Here is a 22,163-nt window from a genome sequence, read left to right as displayed (position 1 = left end):
CGCGAGAGTTGCCGCCGCTTTCCTTTCTTGCGGGCGGCGGAGCTCTCGCGAGAACCGGCAGAGCCCAATGAGGGAGCGGGGAGGAGGGCCGGGCGGAGGCGCTGAGGGGGCCCGCCGGTTGTCTCCCTCCCTCGTTCCTCGCGGTCTTTGAGGGGAGGGCTTCGCCCCCTCCCCCGGTTCTTTTTCTTCCCTCCCCCCCAGCCCTCACAACTCCCGTGGCATCCTTCTTCGGGAGAGGAACATGGAGGCGGCCCGGGCAGGTCAGTGGCGATGAGGGAAGGGGGCGGGGAGGGTGGCAAAATGTCCCCTTTCCCTTTGTGCCCGTCTGCACCGGCCTCCCCTCCCCCTTGGATAAAAGGGAGGGGGAGGGCCGTCAGCCATCTTTCTCCCTTGCTTGCCTTTCTTTACTCCCCCCTCCACCAGTTTTTTGGGGGCTTTCCCAGCCTGGCGTCCCCCCCCAAGATACATGTGAAGGGGGGACTACAGTTCCCATCACCCCCCCCATTCTGGGCTTTGGGCTCCAATTCCTGTCTCCCTTGGGGTGCAGTTCCCATTCTCCTCCTTGCAGGGCTGGGATGCAACCACTCCCATCATCCTTGTTCATTTCCACCCCCCTGTCAGGACTATGAAACCATTATCCCCTTCTGTGCGCATCTCAGCATCCCCATTCCAGCTCTGAAACAACCATCATCCCCTTCTATGGGCCTTGGACTACAATTCCCATTGCCCCCATCCCAGGGTTATCAAACAGTAGTTCCCATCATCCCTGTCCATTTCCCTTGGGCTACAGTTCTTGTCATTGCTGTTCCGGGACTGTAAGCCACAGTTCCCATCATCCCCTTCCACGGACCTTGGGCTGTTGTTTCCATCGCCCTCATTTGAGGTCTATTAAACTGTTTCCATCATCCCCTTCCAAGGGCCTTAGACTACAGTTCCCATCACCAATCTGTTAAACGGTGGTTCCCATCATCCTTGTCCTTTTTCCCTTGGGCTATATAATTCATTCCACTTCCAGAACTGTTAAAGGACAGTTCCCATCATCCTCTTCCATGTCTCTTAGTAAACTTCACTCAGTGTAGTGGAGATAAAGGCAACTTTCTCTACAATTTCTCAAGTACTAATTTTACATAAAGAATATATGTTGTGCTGTTTTAACATTTTGTTTTTTAAAAAGTTGAAGTTTTGTCTTCAGAATATTAAATGTAGTTTATCATGTATTAATGAAGACAATGAGTTTGGTCTTAAGTTTAATTGTGAATCAACATCAGTGGGATTTGTTACTCAAGATTTAAGCTCTATTGTTTTCAGTCTCCAAGTATGATTAAACCTGGATGTGACTCAATGGAATTAGACCAAAGTAGAATTAGACCTGCATATTTAGTGTTCTAGAGAAAATTAATGTTATATATAGAATCTATTATGTGGTATTTAAGTTCCATTTAAATTAGGATAAAAGTATTTAAAACATATAACATTCCACTACAAATTATTGATAGGAAAAATACAGGAAAACATTTAGTCTTGCAACCTAAATATTTATTACTAATTTTTTATAGTTTAGTAGTGAATTCCAGTTGATTTAGTGGGTATTATTCGAAATGGAATGAAATGGAATGAAAATGGATAGAATTGCAGCCTTCCTGTCCAACTACATATACATACACATATCAAATAATTTTAATAATCTGACTTGTTTTTCAGGACACCTGTTCCAGCACTTAATTGAAACACTGAGTGACGATGCAGACAAAAAGTTCTACAACATTGCTAAACTAGGAGGCACCAAATATGGTAAAAAATACTTTGCAGTTGTGTCTTTTTAATATAAACCTAATAAAGCTAACCTCTTTAAGTTTTCTTAAGTAGTCTTAAAACGAATTTGGGGATTGGTGGCTTTGTTACTTGAACCATTCTTGGGATTATGCTGCTGAGTTGTAATCCTAAATGCTTTCTCTATTAAAACTCTTTGAGTAAATGTTCCTAAGGTTGGTATTAATTTCCTTCTTCCTGGATATTCAAATTCCAGTTAGACGTAGACACAGCCTCCTTTAAAGTAACTGCAGTGGGCCATGAATGTGTTTTTTATGCTAAAGAAAGTTTTTTTTCACTTTAATTTCTGGTAGCTCTTTTTTGGAGCTGTGGGAAAGCCCTTTCATAAGTGGCAAAATAAAATTAACCCTTCTGGTCACTAGACATTCAGAAATTGTCTTCCTTGGTCCAAATGGATTCCTTTCTTTCCGCTTGAAAGGTATTGGTGTGTTTTCAAATTAATGGAATCCATTTAGTGAATTTCAGAGGACTGTAGAAAAGATTACTCAGAATTATAGTCTTTATCAGTTGGTTCAGATGGGTGTTGTCTCGTTGCTGTCGTCCTTATCTTTTAGAAAAAGAACAGAAATTCTGCTTGCTATAAGTACTTTTCAAGAAGCAGATAGTTGACCATACAAAACTCTCTCTAAAAAGAATGACGGGGGTCTATTAATTGCTCACCTTCCTTCCAGAAGGTGCCCAGGAGGAGCAGATATTTAATTTACACTAGACAAACTTGTAAGGGGTTTTCTGGAAGAGGAGCTGGATTGTTCATCTGGTCTTTCAAATTGTGTTTGTTATTTCATTTATCTCCTGCCTTCCTTCCCTAACGGGAGTGCGTTAAATCATGGATTTGATTCCTTGATACGTGTGAAATCTCCCCATACGAATATTGAAAGTGGAGATCAGAGCCTTTCAGTTATTGATGAACTGTTTGTGGTTCTCTGTCACATTGAAAACCTTGAAGGTAGATGTAAAATGGTTTGGTAGTCACCTGAGTGTATGTTTTGTAATAAGAAACCATGTTAGGGAATGTCTGTTTCTTACTCAACAGCCCAAACTGCAAATACTCATGGCAGTTCCTAAATACTTTTCTATATGGTTAGCCTTTGATGAATCACTTAATGAGGGAGAAATTATGTCTTAGAAAACGCTTCATTTAAATGAAGCTAGTGAAGCCTGCAGCAACCTTCAGAGCTGAAAAATTATGATGTGGCTCTACTAACACAGGCTTACTTGATGCTTATTAAAAAGAATAATTGCTTTTTTCTTTCCAAGGTGATGGTTGCAAGCTTGTTTACGTGTCACAGACTTGCAGAAATTTCCACTGCCCTTAGACAAATGTTCTCATAATTTGTTGCTTACCTCTTCTGCAATTGCTCTCACCTGGACTACAATACTTAATAAAGTTAGCAATCTTATTTTTGAAGGGTTCTCTAATTAGCAGCCGTCCCTACTGTTTGCAATAGGTCAGGCGCTTTTCAGTAAGCAACATTAAATAGGTTTATTGAAATACGTGCTTGCCAGATTTAAAATCCAAGAGTAGGACATGGGGACTCTTTAACTCCTGGCCCATACTCAGCCTTAAGAAAACTAATGCCAAGAATAACCAGCAAATGCTTATTAAAGTTTCACATATTTCCAAAAGATGTTTAAAGGAAAAGAAATTCAATTACCATTTGTTTACAGTGCAGTGCCATTGTAACTTTGACCGGTCACTAAATGAACTGTTGTTAAGTTGAGGACTGCCTGTAATCAGGACATAGCAGCTGCCTTGTGTCAAATTAATCTGTTAGTCTAGCTCAGTTGTACGTATTGTGTTGCACCACTGCTCTTTATCTCTCCAGACAAAAATCCCTGTATTCCAGGGGGCTCCAAAGACGACAACTTTGGGACGTGTGGAGTTCAACAATTCATCACTCTTAAAGTTGCCATGTTTGGAGATCCCTGCTCTATTCAATGTCCCCCCCCCCCCATTTTGTGCTTACAAAAGTTTCCTGGGTTTAGAAAGAAGCCTATAGCAGGAATACTCGCACAAGTGTTTACCCTCAAGCCATTTAGCTCCTCTGTCCATTTGCAGATCTCTTGCCTTACACCATACGGGTCATGTTGGAGGCGGCTGTCCGCAACTGGGATGGTTTCCTAGTGAAAGAAGGAGACGTGATGAATATCCTGGACTGGCCAGCCAAACAGAACAATGTTGAAGTGCCCTTTTGTCCTGCCAGAGTCCTGCTCCAAGATTTCACGTAAGACCCACTTTCCCCCCTGGGTTCGTCTGTTTTAGTTAGAACCTGATGAGTTTTTCTAAATGTCCTGGGTGGGTCTTTCCGAGAATTTAGATGGCCAGAAATTCAGGTCGTATGAGTTTATCCTGGCAGTGCTTCCTAAGCAATTACCAGCAAAAGTCTGGTAGAATTGAAATAATGGAAGGTCATTGCAGCAGGTTGGATGTTTCAGGATAGCTCCATACAGGCATTCAGACAGGAATTTTGTGTGTCTAATTGATAGATTTGTAATCCAGTATACTACTGAGCTTGTTGTTTTCTTGGTCCGCCTACGATGGGACTCGCTTGTTAAATACAGTCATCCATCATCATTTGCATTGTGTAGAGCAACGTGTGAATTCAGCCACTGTGGCTTAAACCAGAGGGTCTCCTAAACCTGGCAACTTTTAAGACTTGTGGACTTCAAACTCCTAGAATTCTCCCATGCTGGCTGAGGAATTCCGTCCACAAGTCTTAAAAGTTGCCAAGTTTGGAGACCCCTGACTTAAACCATAGCTAGAATCGCTGTTAATCCTCTTGAAGAGGTGGCTTGAATGTTCACTGCTGGCTTCATAGAGGTACTAAGTAGAAAACATTGTTCCTGTTATGCCAGTGGGATTCCAGCAATGGTGGATTTTGCTGCCATGAGGGAAGCGGTGAAGAACCTCGGAGGAGATCCTACGCGAGTCCATCCGGTCTGCCCTACGGATCTTACCGTGGACCATTCTTTGCAGATTGACTTCAACAAATGGTATCCATTGAATTCTCGGCTTCCTTATATTTTGTTGGGGGTGGGTGGATGGGGCCCTATCTTGATAGTGGCACATTTATCCTTAAGTGGGCAGAATCGAAAATGTGTTTTTGTTAAGATGCTGAGTTGATCTAATTGAAATACACTGAATCCTCTTGCATTTGAAGCAGGAATAGGGAAACTTACATACACATACACACACACAAACAAACACACTTGGAAGGTTCCTTGGTACTCTGAGCTTGCTTGTTTTCTTGCAGATGTTTTATTACCCATGACTAGGTAATATCACATGATTTCTGGGACATTCCGTTCCCATGGACACAATCAGATACTGAAGTATAAGGGAACCAGTATATTAGATAGGTATTTCCCAAATGAATCTCCCTCCCTCCCTCTCTCCCCCCCCCCTCTCTCTCACGCACACACACACACACGTGCATCAAATCTATGCTTCCTTCTGCCAGGAGACTAAAAACAAATCTCTAATGTTCCTATAAAAAGTATGTATATATTCTACTTTAGCATAAGGAGGATTTAAAGGATGGCAGCGAACAAAGCGTTCTTTTCCATTTCATTTTCGTCTAGTGCAATACAGAACACTCCAAATCCCGGAGGCGGCGATCCCCCACAGCCCCCTCCCTCAAAACTCTCCCCGCTCAAAGCTCCTCGGAAGCTGCCGTGCCGAGGCCAGTCCAGCTGCAAAGGACCGTGCGACGGAGAATCAAAGCGGAACCCGGGGCAGCTTTCTGTGCAGATTGAGAACACGCCCCTCTTGTGTCCTTTTCATCTTCAACCAGTGCCTGAGTAAGCTTGCCTTTTTAAATTTCCCTCCTGGCTTTGGAGGGTTATTCCTCTTCTGCAGTCAAAAACTGAAAGCTAGCGAGACTGGCTTCTACCCAGATCCAAACCGTACACATGTATGAAGCTTACTTGAGAACCAATATCAAAACCATCTTTGGGGCAAAGAATTTTCACTGACGGGAAATTTTTATGTATTTGTTTGTTATAAAATTTATTGGCCGCTCATCTTACCATAGGGTAACTGCGTGGTATATAGCCATCAAAATATGTATGTATGAATGAATGAATGAATGAATGAATGTCTGTCTAGCTATTCTCTCTCATCTGTCTGTCTGTCATTTCTCTTTCATTATCTATCTATCTATCTATCTATCTATCTATCTATCTATCTATCTATCTATCTAGTTGAAACATAAATAATTAAAATCAAACCTTAAAGCCTAAGGACAGATGGGAAATATCTCTTCGACACCATAACGTTCTCTTTTTTTCTTTGTGCAATATTTCCTGAAACGTTAGCAAGAAAAAATGTTTCTTTGGGCTGTTTTTCTAAGCACTGCAAATAACAGTTTTAATATGCCCCCCTCTTTTCATCTCCTTAGGCCTGAAACAGTATTTAAGAATCAAGAGATAGAATTTGGAAGAAATAAAGAGAGACTCCAGTTTTTTAAGGTATGTCGCTTTGAAGGCAGCGTGACCCAGGAGAAGTTGAAAGAAAGGGAGTGAGAAATGGATCAATAAAGAATTGCCAAGATCAGAACTGATCACCCCTCTTCTTTCTCTTACTATAAAGAGGGGGGATTTCAGTATTAACGGACGTAGCAAATTCTCATATTAATCCCCACTTGCTACAGAAAAAGAAACTATGAAGGGAATTAGCCAGCCTCTTTTGGCACTGCAATTCTCAGAATTTTCAATGCCATTTATTGGGGAGGTGCCAGAGTGAGAATTGCTGATTTAGAAAGTGTGAAACTAACACGCTTTTTCTGTCTGTCTCTCTTTTTCATGAATTAAACTAGTGGGGTTCCAAAGTTTTCAGAAATGTCTCGGTAATTCCTCCCGGGACAGGAATGGTCCATCAGATGAATCTGGAACACCTGTCAAGAGTAGTGTTTGATGTCAAAAACTTCCTCTATCCCGACAGTGTTATTGGCACAGATTCTCACACAACCATGGTGAACGGCTTGGGAATCCTGGGATGGGGTAAGTAGCTCGGAGAGGCTTTGAATGTCTTCTGGCTGAAATATTTGTGCACCGTCTTTCTAAAGAGGTTAACTGGGATGATGCTGGTGCAAAGCTTGTTATTTTAAAGAGCAGGCTGGTTGGCCATCAAGTTGTTTTGAAAATGCCAGCACCATGGCAGTCTCTGTTATTTAAATTTTAACACGTTTTAGATTACAGTTCAAAAGACGGGACATGCAGTGCTCAAGACAGGATGAAGGATTGTAGGCAAAAATATCTCACGTAGCTATTACAACTACACAAAGTTATTCGCTTTGTCTTCAAGTGAAGTGGTGTTTCTCCTCCTCCCTTCCCCCCTCCCAGAATAAGCAGGTTCTTGAACTTGTCGATATTTTGCAATTGTGCCCCCTTCTTTGGATCTGTTTCATTAGGCCTCATTAGGCAGCCCTTTAAAGAATTGTGGCCCTGTGTATTTACAGTTAAATAACCGGCCTGCAAAACATAACTTAAAAAGGAATGGATATAAAGAAGATATCCAGGGTTGTCATCTCCGTGTTCCTTGAACACCAGATGCAGGGTAATTTTCTACTGAAATATATGTAGAAGCTGTGAGAAGATACACCTGTTTATATCATGAGGAAAAGAACTGTAAAAATGCGTATTGGTATAAATGCAGCTTCAAAGCTCATAAAATCCTTGGGGTGATATATACACTTCGGAATGGAATAGAATAGAATAACAGAGTTAGAAGGGACCTTGGAGGTCTTCTAGTCCAAACCCCTGCTTAGTCAAGAAGCCCTATACTACTTCAGACAAATGATTATCCAATATATTCTTTAAAATTTCCAGTGTTGAAGCACTCACAATTTCTAGAGGCAAGTTGTTCCACTGATTAATTGTTCTCACTGTCAGGAAATTTCTTAGTTCTAAGTTGCTTCTCTCCTTGATTAGTTTCCACCCGTTGCTTCTTGTTCTACCCTCAGGTGCTTTGGAGAATAGCTTGACTCCTTCTTCTTTGTGGCAACCCCTGAGATATTGGAAGACTGCTATCATGTCTCCCCTGGTCCTTCTTTTTATTAAACTAGACATACCCAGTTCCTGCATATGTTTTAGCCTCCAGCCCCCTAATCCTCTTTGTTGCTCTTCTCTGTGCTCTTTCTTTTAAAGTAATATACAGGATACTTTATTTAGGCACATAGCCAAAAGCCACATCCAGGAAGGAAATAATGTCCAGATGCCTTTTCTTTTACTGAAGAGGAAAAACATTACATTTACCCACCTAAAGGTCCACTCTGTTTCTCTTTCATCTAAGACAAATGTCTTCCAGGAATGAATTTAGAACAATACTGAATTTTCAGCTTGGCCTATTGTAAACACCAGGCCAAAGACAGCTCGCATAAAGATTTCAACACGGTGTAATCTATCAATAAGCTGTTCGATGCTCTTCTTGCCCCATTTAGGTATGGGCGGAATTGAAACCGAAGCGGTCATGCTGGGCCTCCCCATCACCCTCACTTTGCCCGAGGTGGTTGGGTGTGAACTGACCGGGTCGGCCAGCTCACTTGCTACATCCATCGACGTCGTCCTGAGCATTACGAAGGTATGTCAGAGCTCTCTTTGGGGGCCAAAGAGGCAGGGTGGTCATGTACAGGCAGCCACCAAAGGTAAAAACCCAGAGTTGTGAGCCACAGGGTGGGTGGCCCCATCAACCTTTTCAAGAAACAAAATAAAGAGGTCCTTGGTGCTCCTCGAGCTTGTTTTCTTGCAGACGTTTCATTACCTAACTAGGTAACATCATCAGTGCTAGGGGGAGGACTGTGGGGTGCTTGGTGCTCTCTGAGCTTGCTTGTTTTCTTGCAGACGTTTCATTACCTAACTAGGTAACATCATCAGTGCTAAGGGGAGGACTGTGGGGTGCTTGGTGCTCTCTGAGCTTGCTTGTTTTCTTGCAGACGTTTCATTACCTAACTAGGTAACATCATCAGTGCTAAGGGGAGGACTGTGGGGTGCTTGGTGCTCTCTGAGCTTGCTTGTTTTCTTGCAGACGTTTCATTACCTAACTAGGTAACATCATCAGTGCTAAGGGGAGGACTGTGGGGTGCTTGGTGCTCTCTGAGCTTGCTTGTTTTCTTGCAGATGTTTCATTACCCAGCTTGGTAACATCATCAGTGTTAGAAGGGAGGGGAGGAAGAGGAGGAGGACAATGACTATGGGGTCCTTGGTGCTCCCTTATTTTGTTTTCTGGCAGACGTTTCATTACCTAATTAGGTATCATCAGTGTTGGAGGAGGAGGAGGAGGACTCCTTTATTGAAACAAAATAAAAAGCTGTAGGTCTCTCAGCGGCAATGCCATTGACAATTATTTTGCAAGCCCGCAACACTTGGTGTCAGGTAACAGGTGCCTTGCCAGCTTCGTGACTCGGCAGCCCAGTGTGAGCTAAAGCAGCCATTCTTGCAAAATGCCCAGCGTTCTTCCCACACTTATCACTGCTTAGCTGGATAAAGGCGCAGTCGCCTCCGGGAAGTTGTAGAAGAGCAACTTGTGTTAAGCAGAAGTTGTCGCTGTCGTAAGATTTAATCTTGAACCTTTCTGCTAGGGAAGAAGTAAGAGGTTTTAGCCTCTGGCTGCCCTTGTATTGACTATGGTTATCAGATGACTGTTAACCCTGTAATTACAATTGGGTTACGTTATGGCTGTTCCGATGTTAGTACACCAAGTAAGAGTTGTTGGTTTTTTTTGCCGGAAATCATCAAAAAAGATTGCAAATCCCAATTGTGTGACTGTAACACACAAATGTATTTGTATTTGTATTTTATTAAATTTATATGCCGCCCTTTTCCCTGGGGGGACTCAGGGCGGCTTACAACTTAAAAAGGGAAGGGGGAGAAACAAACTTTAGACATATAGAACAATACAATTTTAAGAACACAACATTCATACCATTCGGGCGGGTTACAATCTTAGTCCCAAGCCTGACGGGATAGCCAGGTTTTAAGTGCTATGTGGAAGGTCTGGAGGGTGGTGAGGGTACGAATCTCCACGGGGAGATCGTTCCATAAGGTCAGAGCTGCTACCGAGAAGGCTCTCCTCCGCGTGGTCGCCAGTCGGCACTGGCCAGCAGATGGAACTCGGAGGAGGCCTAATCGGTGAGATCTGATATGTCGCGTGGAGGTGATTGGCAGTAGGCGGTCTCTCAAGTACCCAGATCCACTACCATGGAGGGCTTTATGGGTGGCAAGTAGCACCTTGAAGCGTATCCGGAGATCGACAGGTAGCCAGTGCAGCTCGCGGAGGATAGGTGTTATGTGTATAACTACTGTGTCTTTTGCTGGTTAGAAGGGGGATAAGTCTGATGGATTCTCCTTTTTGAAAATACTAACCTTTTTTTTAAAAAAAAAAAAAATCCAATGCTGTAACATTTCCCCTTGGCCTACATATTATACTGGAGGATTCTTTTTTTTCCCTGTCTCCATAGCAACTAAGACAAGCAGGTGTATCTGGAAAATTTGTGGAATTCTTTGGCCCCGGCGTTTCTCAGCTCTCCGTTGGGGACCGAACCACCATCGCGAACATGTGTCCTGAATATGGTGCAATTCTGAGCTTTTTCCCTGTAGATGATGTAACATTGAGGCACTTAAAGCATACAGGTAAGATTGACAGCGTAGGAGGAGATTTGGCTGGCTAAAGCAGCGCAAGGAGTTTCTCAATCTTTGGAGATAGGATCAGAACTTTCGGATTTTTCTCATAGGCTGTGACGACGCCAAACTCAAGTCCATGGAGACGTATCTTAAAACTGTGAAACTGTTTAGAAATTACCAGTATTCTGATAAGGAACCTGAATATTCTCAGGTAAGTACAAACCGGGCCAGCCTTTTTTCAAAGTTACTGCTATGTTTGCTCTGCTTTTTTTCTTAAAGATTTGCCTTTTTATTCAAGGGGCTTTTTTTTTACTCCTCCACCCCCAAATAACCATTTCTTTAGATCGAGGCATTTTACACCCTTTCTCTTCAAACAAGTGTGCTCTTTGGTAACCTCCAGTGAATTGTTGGAAAGGATAGATAGATAGATAGATAGATAGATAGATAGATAGATAGATAGATAGATAGATAGATAGATAGATAGACAGACAGACAGACAGACAGACAGACAGACAGACAGACAGACAGATAGATAGATATAGATATTGCAAAGACTTGAGCTGTCTTTGTCTGGAATACCACCTGGGATTTTGAATAAATGCCACTATTTACCATATTTTTCGGAGTATAAGACGCACTGGAGTATAAGACGCACCAAGATTTTGAAGAGGCAAATTTTTAAAAAAAGCTTTTGCACTCTGCAGACCTTTCAAAAACAGCCCGTTTTTCACAAAAAAGGGCCCATTTTTCGCCAAAAAAGGGGCATGCATAGCCTTTAGGAGGTTTGTAGAGTGCTCCTGGGAGCTGGGGGGGGGGAGCCAAAAATGAGCAGAAAACCACTCATTGTTTACTCATTTTTGCCCTCCCCAGCCCCTAGGAGCACTCTATAAATAAATGCATATAAATTCATTAAATTTACAATTTAATTTACTCTGGAAGCCTCCTAAAGGCTATGCACGACCATTTTTGCAAAGAGGGCGGGGTTTCAGGAGACCAAAAATGCTACATTCAATGTATAAGACGCACCCAGATTTTCACCCTTTGGGGGGGGGAGATGTGTCTTATATTCCAAAAATATGGTAAGTGGTTTATCTAAAGCATGTGTTTTCCAATAACATACAAACCATAAAGATACATGGAATTCAAGATGCTGCCTTGTTTTTTTTAATGCCAGCTTGTCCTCAGAAACGTTTGTCAGCATATACTAATTGTCCTTGCTTTTGGCTTGCTTGTTTTAAAAGCCCAAGCATCAGCACAACAGTGTGACTTGTGAAGTAACAACTGATTAAATGTTTCCTCCCCCTCAGATAATACATATAAACCTGGGCTCTATAACGCCATATGTAAGCGGTCCGAAAAGGGCCCAAGATAGAGTGGCTGTAACCAACATGAAGAGCGACTTCCAAGCATGCTTAAGTGAAAAGGTAGGTACGGTTTGAAAGTCCATCTTGCTCTTTTTCAATCTCGGCAGGAGAATTCCCCCCCCTGGGATATTGAAGGCCCTTTCCTATCATTTGGGATGTTTTGAAGATTATAAGGACTATCTACACCAGTATTTCTCAACCTTGGACACTTGAAGATAGAATTCTGGGAGTTGAAATCTGCCTATCTTAAAGTGGCCAAGAATTCCGGGAATTGGTCCACCTATCTTAAAGTGGAGCCGAGGTGGCACAGTGGTTAGAGTGCAGTACTGCAGGCCACTTCAGCTGACTGCTATCTGCAGTTCAGCGGTTCAAATCTCACCGGCTCAAGGTTGACTCAGCCTTCCATCCTTCCGAGGTGGGTGAAATGAGGACCCAGACTGTGGGGGCGATATGCTGACACTGTAAACCGCTTAGAGAGGGCTGAAAGCTCTATGAAGCAGTATATAAGTCTAACTGCTATTGCTAACTGCTAAAGTGGCCAAGAATTCTGCGAGTTGAAGTCCACCTATTTTTAAATGGCCAAGAATTCTGGGAATTGGTCCACCTATCTTAAAGGGGCCAAGAATTCTGGGAATTGGTCCACCTATCTTAAAAGTGGCCAAGAATTCTGGGAGTTGAAGTCCACCTATCTTAAAAATGGCCTGAGGTTGAGAAACACTGCTCTAGAATGCAGATTTTCCGATTTGAGTAAAATAGATGCAGGAAGCGAGTTCTTCTTAAGGTGGTCCTTCTACTTTATGACCGAACGTTGGGAATTAGCCATTAACTGCTGCTCCAAATCCCATGATAACCGAAGCAGGTGGTGCAGATTTTCCAATCCAAAAAAACCCGTTTGTGATCTTTCCATTTTTGTTTAAGGGTGTTTTGACTGGGTGACATCAAAACCTGTAGGGGTCCAGGTACTCTGGTGCCTCCCTCCTTAACTTCCCAACAGTTGGGAATGGGTGGCTGACTCTGCCCCCACTCTTTGACCCACCTAGGTTGGCTTCAGAGGCTTTCAGATTCCTGCCGAAAAGCAGTGCCGCATCGTTCCCGTCGAATATGAAGGCAACGAGTACCAGCTGGCTCATGGGTCGGTAGTCATTGCTGCTGTCATCAGCTGCACCAACAACTGCAACCCCTCTGCGATGCTCGGAGCAGGTACAGAGCCTCCTCTCCAACCAACTACATCAGTGGTTCCCAAACTTGGCAACTTTAAGACTTGTGGAGCTGGCTGGATAATTCTGGGAGTTGAAGTCCACAAGTCTTAAAGTTGCCAAGTTTGGGAACCACTGTACTACCATCATGCTGCAAGGCAGGTGGTCCTCGACGTGCAACCACGACCGGGAGCAGAATTTCCGTTGCTAAGCACGGCGGCGGTTTAAGGGAGTCCCGCCCTGAATCGATGACCTTCCTGGCCACAGCGGCTGAGCGAATTGTGACCGTTGTTAAGCAGGTCCAGCTACCCCCGTGGCTTTGCTTGTGGGAAGCCAACGGGGGATGGTCACAAATGGCGACCCTGGGATAAAACACACGTGACTGCGGGGATGCTGTGGTGGTTGTAAATGTGAGTATTGGTCACAAGTGCGAGGACCAGTCATCCTTCATTTGCAAATGGGAAAAAAAGAAAAGGCAGCTATTGGCCTTGTTGTAACAGCGTCTTTCCTTTCCCCATTAGGTTTATTGGCTAAAAAGGCCAGTGAAGCTGGTCTGACTGTGAAACCGTACATAAGAACCAGCCTGTCTCCGGGGAGTGGAATGGTCACCCATTATCTCAGTTCCAGCGGCGTATTACCATATCTCAATAAACTTGGGTACTACTTCCTTTGCTCTTTAAGTTTACTTTATTGTCATCGCACCTCATAACAATGAAATTAAATGTCATCTTCAGTGTACATCATACGTAAGAAAACTATAAGAGCCGAGGTGGCGCAGTGGTTAAATGCAGCACTGCAGGCTACTTCAGCTGACTGCTAGTTCTGCAGTTCGGCTGTTCAAATCTCACCGGCTCAGGGTTGACTCAGCCTTCCATCCTTCCGAGGTGGGTAAAATGAGGACCTGGATTGTTGTTGGGGGCAATATGCTGACTCTAAACCGCTTAGAGAGGGCTGAAAGCCCTATGAAGCGGTATATAAGTCTAACTGCTATTGCTATAAAAAAAAATAAAACACTAATACGCATCCTTTTCATTGTATACAATTGAATTGAAAACCTCTGATGCTGCATTAATATTGCACTATACAGTAGAATTCAATATAGCTACTGCTCTGGGATAGAAGCTGTTTTTCAGCCTATTTGTCCTTCTTTTTATTGTCCTGTACCGTCTGCCAGATGGTAATAGTTCAAAAAAAAGGATGAAATGGATCTTTAAGAATGTTTTGGGCTTTCTTAAGGGAGCGGGAGCTATAAAGCTCTTTGAAAGAGAGGAGAGGGCAACCATGATCCTCTGGGCAGTGATGTCAGTCCTCTGGAGTGCTGTCTTATCTGCCACTGTGCAATTAGCAAACTTAATATTTATATTGCTTTTTCACATGCTTTAGACTCCATTTGCATTTTTATTCTTAATTTAAATTGAAGATGCCCATTGATGACTCTGGAGGGGTTGTCCTGCCTCTGAGCGGAGTCTCTTTCCTTCCGACTAGCTTTTCCCAATTCCATGTAGATGGATTTTGACTCCCAGAATTCTCAGCAGTGGGCAGATGAGTTGGGCCATTCTGGGAGTCCGCCCATCTTAAAAATGGCCAAGATGGAGATTCACCGCCCTAGTGATTTCCCACCTGGAAGTCCCAGATGTGTGCAGCAGCCCTTCCCTGGATTTGTCAAATGCCTCGGGTTTTTTTGAAAATGCGAAAGATTCCAGAAATGCAATTCCCTGCTTTTCCCTGTAGGTTTGAGGTCATCGGCTATGGCTGTTCCACCTGTGTGGGGAATACTGCCCCTTTGCCAGAAGCCATTCAGAACGCAATCGTACAGGTGAGCTTTACTTCATGAGATATCCGACTGGGTTTTCATTTTGGAAATGCCGTCTTTCGATAGGTGGATGGAGTGCCGATTTTGTCCTTGCTCATCAAGCTGGTGGGGGGGGGGGAGAGCAGATGTTGTTTAACTGGGACACCAATGACCTTAAAACTAAAGAGGATTGTTTAGCAATCCCCTGGTTAACGCACCAGGCTAGAACCAGGTGTCGGTAAATTCTAGTCCTGCCTTACTCAACCAGCCAATAAATACGTAAAAATAAAATTTGCAGAATTTAGTAGTTTTGGCTTTGATGGCTTGAGTAGTAAACAAGTGCTTTAGCAGAGAATGAGAGTATCGAGAGAGAGAGAAATCCCCGTTTTGTTCTTTCTGTTTTTCACCTTCAGGGTGACTTGGTTGCATGTGGCGTCGTATCTGGGAGCAAAAACTTTGAAGGCCGCCTCTGCAGCTGCATCCGTGCCAATTACCTGGCTTCTCCATCTCTAGTTGTTGCTTACGCGATTGCAGGAACTGTGAATATTGATTTCCAGACTGAGCCACTAGGTAACTCTTTGCATTCGTCTAGCAATAGCCCTGAGACTTCTAGACCGCTTCACAGTGCTTCACAGCCCCCTCTCTAAGCGGTTTACAGAGTCAGCATATTTGCCCCCAATAATCTGGGTCCGGCTTGAATTTGTCATCGAAGTGATTTTGTTATAGGGAGCTGTCTTACATAAGAGGGAAAGTCCTGTTCTATAGGGCTCTTTGGATGATTATATACAGTAATCTGGTTTGTTAGCAGTTGCTGTGCCATCAAATCTGTATCCCAACATCTTCTGACACAAAAACTGTCCAGAGAAGAGAATATCTGTAGTCCGGGGTGGAACTGTGGGTGGAGTCTTTAATGTTGTCTGGTTGTTTTCTTGCAGATACCATATTTTTCGGAGTACAAGACGCACCTTTCCCCCCTTAAAAGAGCATGGAAATGTTGGTGCGTCTTATACACCAAATAGAGCCATTTTTGGCCTCCTGAAGCCCTGCTCCTGCACCCCATTTTTGCAAAAAATGGGCCATTTTTTGCAAAAATGGAGCGTTTATGTCTTCCCCCAGCCCCCAGGAGCATTCTGCAGGCTTCAGCAGGGCCAGGGGAAGGCAAAAATTACCCCCGTTTTGTGAAAGACAGCTCATTTTCCGCCCATTTTTGGCAAAAATAGGCGTTTTTGCCTTCCCCCAGCCCTGCTGAAGCCTACAGAGTGCTCCTGGGCGCCAGGGAGGACAAAAACCTTTTTTTTTCTTACCTCTTTGAGATCCTGGTGCGTCTTATACACCGGTGAGTCTTATACTTTGAAAATACAGTATTTCATTACCCAACTAAGTAAGACGATCAGTACTTGGTGATCACCATCAGAGCACTGATGATGTTACCTAGTCGGGTAATGGAACGTCTGCAAGCAAACAACCAAGCTCAGAGAACACCAAGGACTTCACAAAAGCTCTCAAAAGTGCCATCTATGACAGCGGCCCCACAACCTTTTGGGCACCAGGGGCCGGTTCCATGGAGAGAGGTTTTTCCATAGGCCAGAGGGGGCTTAGTTTCATGTGCTGCCTGCATCCCACAGATGGGGCTTCCCTCATTTGCGCAGACTGGTTTCTGGAATGCCGCGGACCATTGCTGGCCCACAGCTTGGGGGGGGGGGTGGGGCCACTGATCTATGCGCTTGTGTTCAACTTATAAAGAAACTTTTGGGACTTTCCTTATTTGTTTCCATTTTCTCTGAGTGGCTTCGGCTGATTATCTTCGCCTTGATCAAATTTCTTCCAGGGGTTGATTCTGATGGCAGAAATATCTTCCTGCACGATATTTGGCCTTCTCGGGAAGAACTTCAGCAGATCGAAGAGGAGTTTGTAATATCATCCATGTTTAAAGAACTGAAAATAAAAATGGAGGTAGCTTTATATTCCTTTCTTTAATTAGAGAGAGGCTTTCTACCATTTGGGTATAAAGCAGGGTGGAGATGACCAGAAACTATAAAGCTTCTTCGATCTCTCACGCAAATGGTTCCTCCTTGTTTTCCAGAAGGGAAATAAGCGTTGGAACTCTCTGGAAGCCCCCGAGTCCACTTTGTTTACCTGGGATTCAAAGTCCACCTACATCCGATGCCCTTCCTTTTTTGATAAGCTTGTAAGTAGGCCGGCATTAGGCGGGAGCGTCCGTTCAGAAGATGCCAGGTGCTCAGTCTTGTCTCTTTTCAGGCCAAAAACCCGCCTCCCCTCCAGTGCATTGAAAATGCTCACGTCCTGTTGCATTTGGGAGACTCAGTCACCACCGATCACGTCTCGCCCGCTGGAAGCATTGCCAGGGGAAGTGCTGCAGCGAGATATTTGATGAATAAAGGGTAAGGACCTCCAAGGGGTGGGGGTCTTAAAAGAGGAGGAAGAAGAGCGGGATTCATCCTCAGAAATTTCTGCGTTCAGACAGCAGTGAACAAAGTAGGCCTCCTTAATTGCTCAATAGGATGAACTGAATGCGCTTCAGCCTTTTAAACCAGAATTTGCCCTAAACTTTCTCTTTACGAGATTATGAATTCTATTACAAAGATCCTAAAAGGAATATGACTGCAGGCCTGAAACCTTCTTTTAAACAAAGAGAATCTCCTTCCCACATTCCACACTGGATATCCTGAGTGGTCTTTCTCTCTCTCTCTCCCTCTTTTAGCCTCACACCCCGCGAGTTCAACTCCTATGGGGCCCGCCGGGGCAACGACGCTGTCATGACGCGAGGCACCTTTGCCAACATCAAGCTGTTAAATAAATTCATCGGCAAGCCGGCTCCTAAAACAATCCACTTCCCGACAGGACAGACGGTGAGGATGTAGCTTCCCGGGAAATCCTCCTCGGTTATCTAACCACTGTGAATATCTCGTGACCCGGCTCTTTGTTCTTAATTGCAGCTGGATGTGTTTGATGCCGCCGAGTTATATCGGAAAGAAAACATCCCTCTGATTATCTTAGCCGGCAAGAAATACGGATTGGGCAGCTCAAGGGACTGGGCTGCCAAAGGACCCTTTTTACTGGTATTCCATTTTTTATTCCAATCCTCGTCATTATGTCCCGGAAGCCTTCATTAACTTCAACCTGCTTGATTCCTTTGGAGAAACTGCTGTCTTTCATTTTGCAGAACAGAAATTGCTCCTCCCTCTCTCTCTCCCTCTCCCTCTCCCTCTCTCTCTCTCTCTCCCTCCTGAAAATGTACAAACTCGTCTTGAGCAGCAGTCTATGACTGATAACTGTAAGATGGGCAAATTTATTTATATATCAAATTTGGAGTCTGTCCTTATACATGGTGGCTTAGTAGCTAAGATGCTGAGCTTGTCGATCAGAAGGTCAGCAGTTCAAATCCCTATTGCTGTGTAACAGAGTGAGCTCCCATGACTTGTCCCGGCTTCTGCCAACCTAGCAGTTTGAAAGCATGTAAAAAATGCAAGTAGAAAAATAGGCACCACCTTTGGTGGGAAGGAAACAGCATTCCATGCGTTTAGTCATGCCGGCCACATGACCACGGGGATATCTTCGGACAGCGCTGGTTCTTTGTCTTTGAAAAAGAGATGAGCATTGCCCCCTAGAGTCGGGAACGACTAGCACATACGTGCGAGGGGAACCTTTACCTTTACAGTGCTAAGAGTCACTACTGTTCCCAGTAATGGGTTCTCTTAATCCTTAATATTGCAAATAGGCTCAAATTGAAGAGCGATCCCAATGTTTCTATTTTTCCTCCTCTCTATTAGCCTTTCCAGAAAACTCAGATTCTCCATCTTAAAATTCAGACTCCCCGATTAGAGAAATACTGCTGAATTAGACAGTATCTGAATTGGATCGGACTTTTTTTTTCTCCCAACCCCCCCCCCCCCGCCCCACCCTCCGCAGGGAGTGAAAGCAGTGATTGCCGAAAGCTACGAGAAGATCCACAAAGGCCACCTGATTGGCATGGGCATTGCCCCACTTCAGTTCCTCCCCGGGGAGAGCGCGCAGTCCTTGGGACTGACTGGCAAAGAACAGTTTTCGATCTTCTTCCCTCAAGAGTTAACACCTGCAATCACCCTGCGTGTGAAGGTATCGGCCTTTTACTTCGCTGTGTGGGTTCCGTGCAATGTTCGATACTTGGGAACGTTTGCTTTCGTTATATTTATCTTAAGCCTTTTTGAAAAGAAAGGGGGAGGAAAAAGAGCGAGAAAAGGGAAAATAAAATAAGACACAAAGTAAATAAGCAAGTTGTTAAAAATCTTTTTATTTATATTTATTAAATTTAGAGGCGCCCATCTTACTCACAGAGCAAGTGAGTGTATTTTTAGTTAATTTTACAAAATTAGATGAGAATTTTCAACGTTTCCTTCACTGAATGTATTATTTTGGAAGTGACTGGTTGTTGACAAATTCCATGTACACTTAATAATAGTTCATTTAGTAACCGTTTGAAGTTTCAACAGCATTGAAAAAAGTGACTTATCGCCGTTTCTCACCCTTATGACCGTCGCAGCATTCCCATGGTCAGAATTCAGGCACTTGGCAACTGACTCGTATTTATGACGGTTGCCATGTCCCAGAGTCACATGATCCCCTTTTGCGATTTTCTGATAAGCAAAGTCAATGGGGGAAGCCAGATTCACTTAACAACCATGTCAACTAAGTTAACAAAGGCAGTGATTCACTTAACAACTGTGGCAAGAAAGGGCAAAACAAAATGAGGCAAAACTCACTTAACAAATGTTTCACGTAGCAACATAAATTTGCAGCTGAATTGTGGTCGTAAGTTGAGAACTACCTCTAGCGTAGTCAGCAGAAACTGGTGGGAACCCAGTTCCAAATATTCGAATCCCTGGAAAAGACAAAAGTCTTGCACTCACCTCTGAGTTTATTTTATTGTTTCTTTGTTCGCTCTTCCGTAGACGAATACCGGCAAAGCATTCCAGGTGGCTACTTCGTTTGACAGTGATGTGGAAATCACCTTGTACAAACACGGCGGCGTGCTGAACTACACAGTCCGGAAGCTGTTGTAAAGCTGTTGTAAAAGCCCTTTTCCCCACCTCGGAGGACTGCCAAAGCCCGCCAGCCTCTTGAGGCCTCGGCCCAAGCCTTCCTCTCCCCTGTTGGAACTGCTGACAACCTTCCCCCCCACCCCCCATTGTGCTCAGATAACTTTGTCCATGGATGTAAAAGATTGTGAAATTGTTGTAGTGGACACAGCGAGGTCCTCCTGGATTTTAAAATACTCCGAATGGTGCTATTGACGTTGTTAGACATTGACGTGTCTTTGTGTTGTGAAAAGAGATCTGTAAGTATGAGGGGAGGGTGGGGAGGGTTCACCTTAGACTATTTTGTACATAAATTATGTGAAAACCCGAAACTGAATTGTTAAGATTCGAAGCCAGATTCTCTGAATTTTTCCTCCCTTCGTTTCTTTTCCTTTCCCACCTTTTAACTTCCCAATGCTGTTTCTCGATTTGAGCATAGCACATGGCTTAATGATGTAGGATTCCCTTAAAATTCGGAGGATCCCCAATTCTGAAAATGAACCGAAAAACCCACCACCCTTAGATCTAGCTCATGGTATTGCGCCCCCACCCCCACCCGAAAGTTAAGAAAGGCTTCATACTCTTATGCTGTTTTTTTTTAACCCAGCCTTCCCACTATTTGAGGACTGGCCAACTATGAGAACTTTATAGCCTGTGGACTTCAATTCCCAGAATTCCTGGCTCAGGAATTCTGGGAGTTGAAGTCCACCGTTCGTAACGTCTATTTGGTGGCTTCCAGAAAAGTGGAACGTTGCAGTGGCCTCATCAGGTGAACATTTCTGGGAATTGCCCCAGACACTGAGCAAGATTCTCTCCGTGCAGAAAACTTGCTTTGTGAAAAATTCCAAAGCTGAAATTTAATTGAGGGGAAATGGCAGTGATCTCTCCCGCTTTTTAGCTGTCCTGACCAGTAGCCATCATGGAATTTAACTGGATTTATTTTGTCTAAACAACATCAACCTCAGTTGGGCTTTGGGCTTTTTAACGGAAGACGAACAGTGTTACCTGCTCCTTCGAAACTGAATTCCCATTTCTTCTCTTCCGTTTGTGCAGTGAACAAAACCTGTTGGGTTTATAAAATGAATCGTCTCCCCAAGTTTTCTTCCAATCATTCTGTTCTTTCCAAAACGGCTTTATTTGGGATAGTGGATAGTAGATTTTATTCTGAGGAGGAAGAATTTCTGAAAGTCCCCAGAGCGTTTACAGTAACTTTTTGGTTTATCATTAACGGGAAATTCCCTAGCGGAAATATCCCGAGCTCCTTTAAAAAGGTCTGTTCTGCTTAAATTGTTTATAGGCCTGAGTTTTTGATTAAACCAAACAGAACCCCATCTAATAGAATTCTAGTAAATTCTGTGTCGCTAAAAGTATCTTGACGTTCTGAAAAACAAATTAATATTCACACTTACTAGATTTTCTTTTTGAGGCCAAATGATTAGAAATGCGGATTACAGCAATAAAAGTCTGTGGAACCTTTCTGCCCAGCCCTTTTAAACCTTAGGTGTTTTTCCGACAAGCTCTCTTTAAATCTATATTCATTGACATTTTTTTCCTTGGGCCCATCTCTTTTTCTACTGTATCAGCTGTCCTTACGTTTGCCACTTTATAGTTTTGCCATCGGAATCTTTCCTTTTATTATTGAATGATTTTTCTCTGATTTCAGTGAAAAGCTTGAAGTTCTTTCTTGACCATTACAAATGGCAAACAATAATAACAATATCTCACGTTTGGTACCTAAATTATTTTTTTTCCAGCTTTCGGGTATCATCTTTATTATTATTATTATTGGGTTCAGGGCACTGTGTCCCTCTCCTCCCAAGTAAAATGTGTGTCCTAAAAAACCAGGGTGCCTTATAGACACACCCCACGGTCCTGTAGCCCAGAGATCTTCCAAATTTGGCAACCTTTAAGACCTTTGTGGACTTTTAAGTCCCAGAATTCCTCAGCCAGAAATGCTGGAAGTTGAAGTCCACAAGTCTTAAAGGTGCCAAGTTCGGAATACCCAAAACAGCACTTCCAATGTCACATTTCTTTCAAAACTCGTAATTGGGGACGTACTGCTGAGCTTTTTAGTAATCTGACAGTCACGTGAAGTCGAGCAACATCTAGGAATGGCCTCCATCCGTGTCTAGGTGCTGATAACTGACATTCTTTCAAATGGGTGGGCTCAAATAAACAGCTTCCCACCCCCCTCAGCCCACCCCAGTAGAGTGTTTTTGCTACGTGATGTGTGTGACTTCACCTGTCTAATGATTCTGGCCTATAGACGTTAGAAGATCCGTCCGAT

At 43.6% G+C, this 22,163-nt stretch overlaps 1 protein-coding gene across 1 annotated transcript; it reads left to right on the top strand.

Moving 5' to 3' along the window:
* Window positions 1-81: 81 nt before the first annotated feature.
* On the top strand, window positions 82-20,083 carry IREB2 (iron responsive element binding protein 2). The gene is made up of 22 exons (XM_087704025.1): window positions 82-260; window positions 1,702-1,791; window positions 3,890-4,055; window positions 4,687-4,824; window positions 5,413-5,631; window positions 6,231-6,300; window positions 6,648-6,831; window positions 8,271-8,410; window positions 10,287-10,458; window positions 10,560-10,660; window positions 11,757-11,873; window positions 12,854-13,013; window positions 13,531-13,666; window positions 14,741-14,825; window positions 15,215-15,371; window positions 16,630-16,754; window positions 16,885-16,989; window positions 17,061-17,203; window positions 17,524-17,671; window positions 17,759-17,881; window positions 18,732-18,917; window positions 19,751-20,083. The coding sequence occupies exons 1-22, from the start codon at window positions 242-244 to the stop codon at window positions 19,859-19,861; spliced, it is 2,895 nt and encodes a 964-aa protein (XP_087560151.1). The 5' UTR covers window positions 82-241; the 3' UTR covers window positions 19,862-20,083.
* Window positions 20,084-22,163: the final 2,080 nt, after the last annotated feature.

The sequence above is a fragment of the Thamnophis sirtalis genome, unplaced genomic scaffold, assembly GCF_051295495.1.
Source record: "Thamnophis sirtalis isolate CommonGarterSnake01/CBP01778 unplaced genomic scaffold, rThaSir2_p1.2 scaffold_2, whole genome shotgun sequence".
NCBI lineage: Eukaryota > Metazoa > Chordata > Lepidosauria > Squamata > Natricidae > Thamnophis > Thamnophis sirtalis.
The sequence above is the reverse complement of the archived record's forward strand: the minus strand, read 5'-3'. Positions and strand labels throughout refer to the sequence as shown.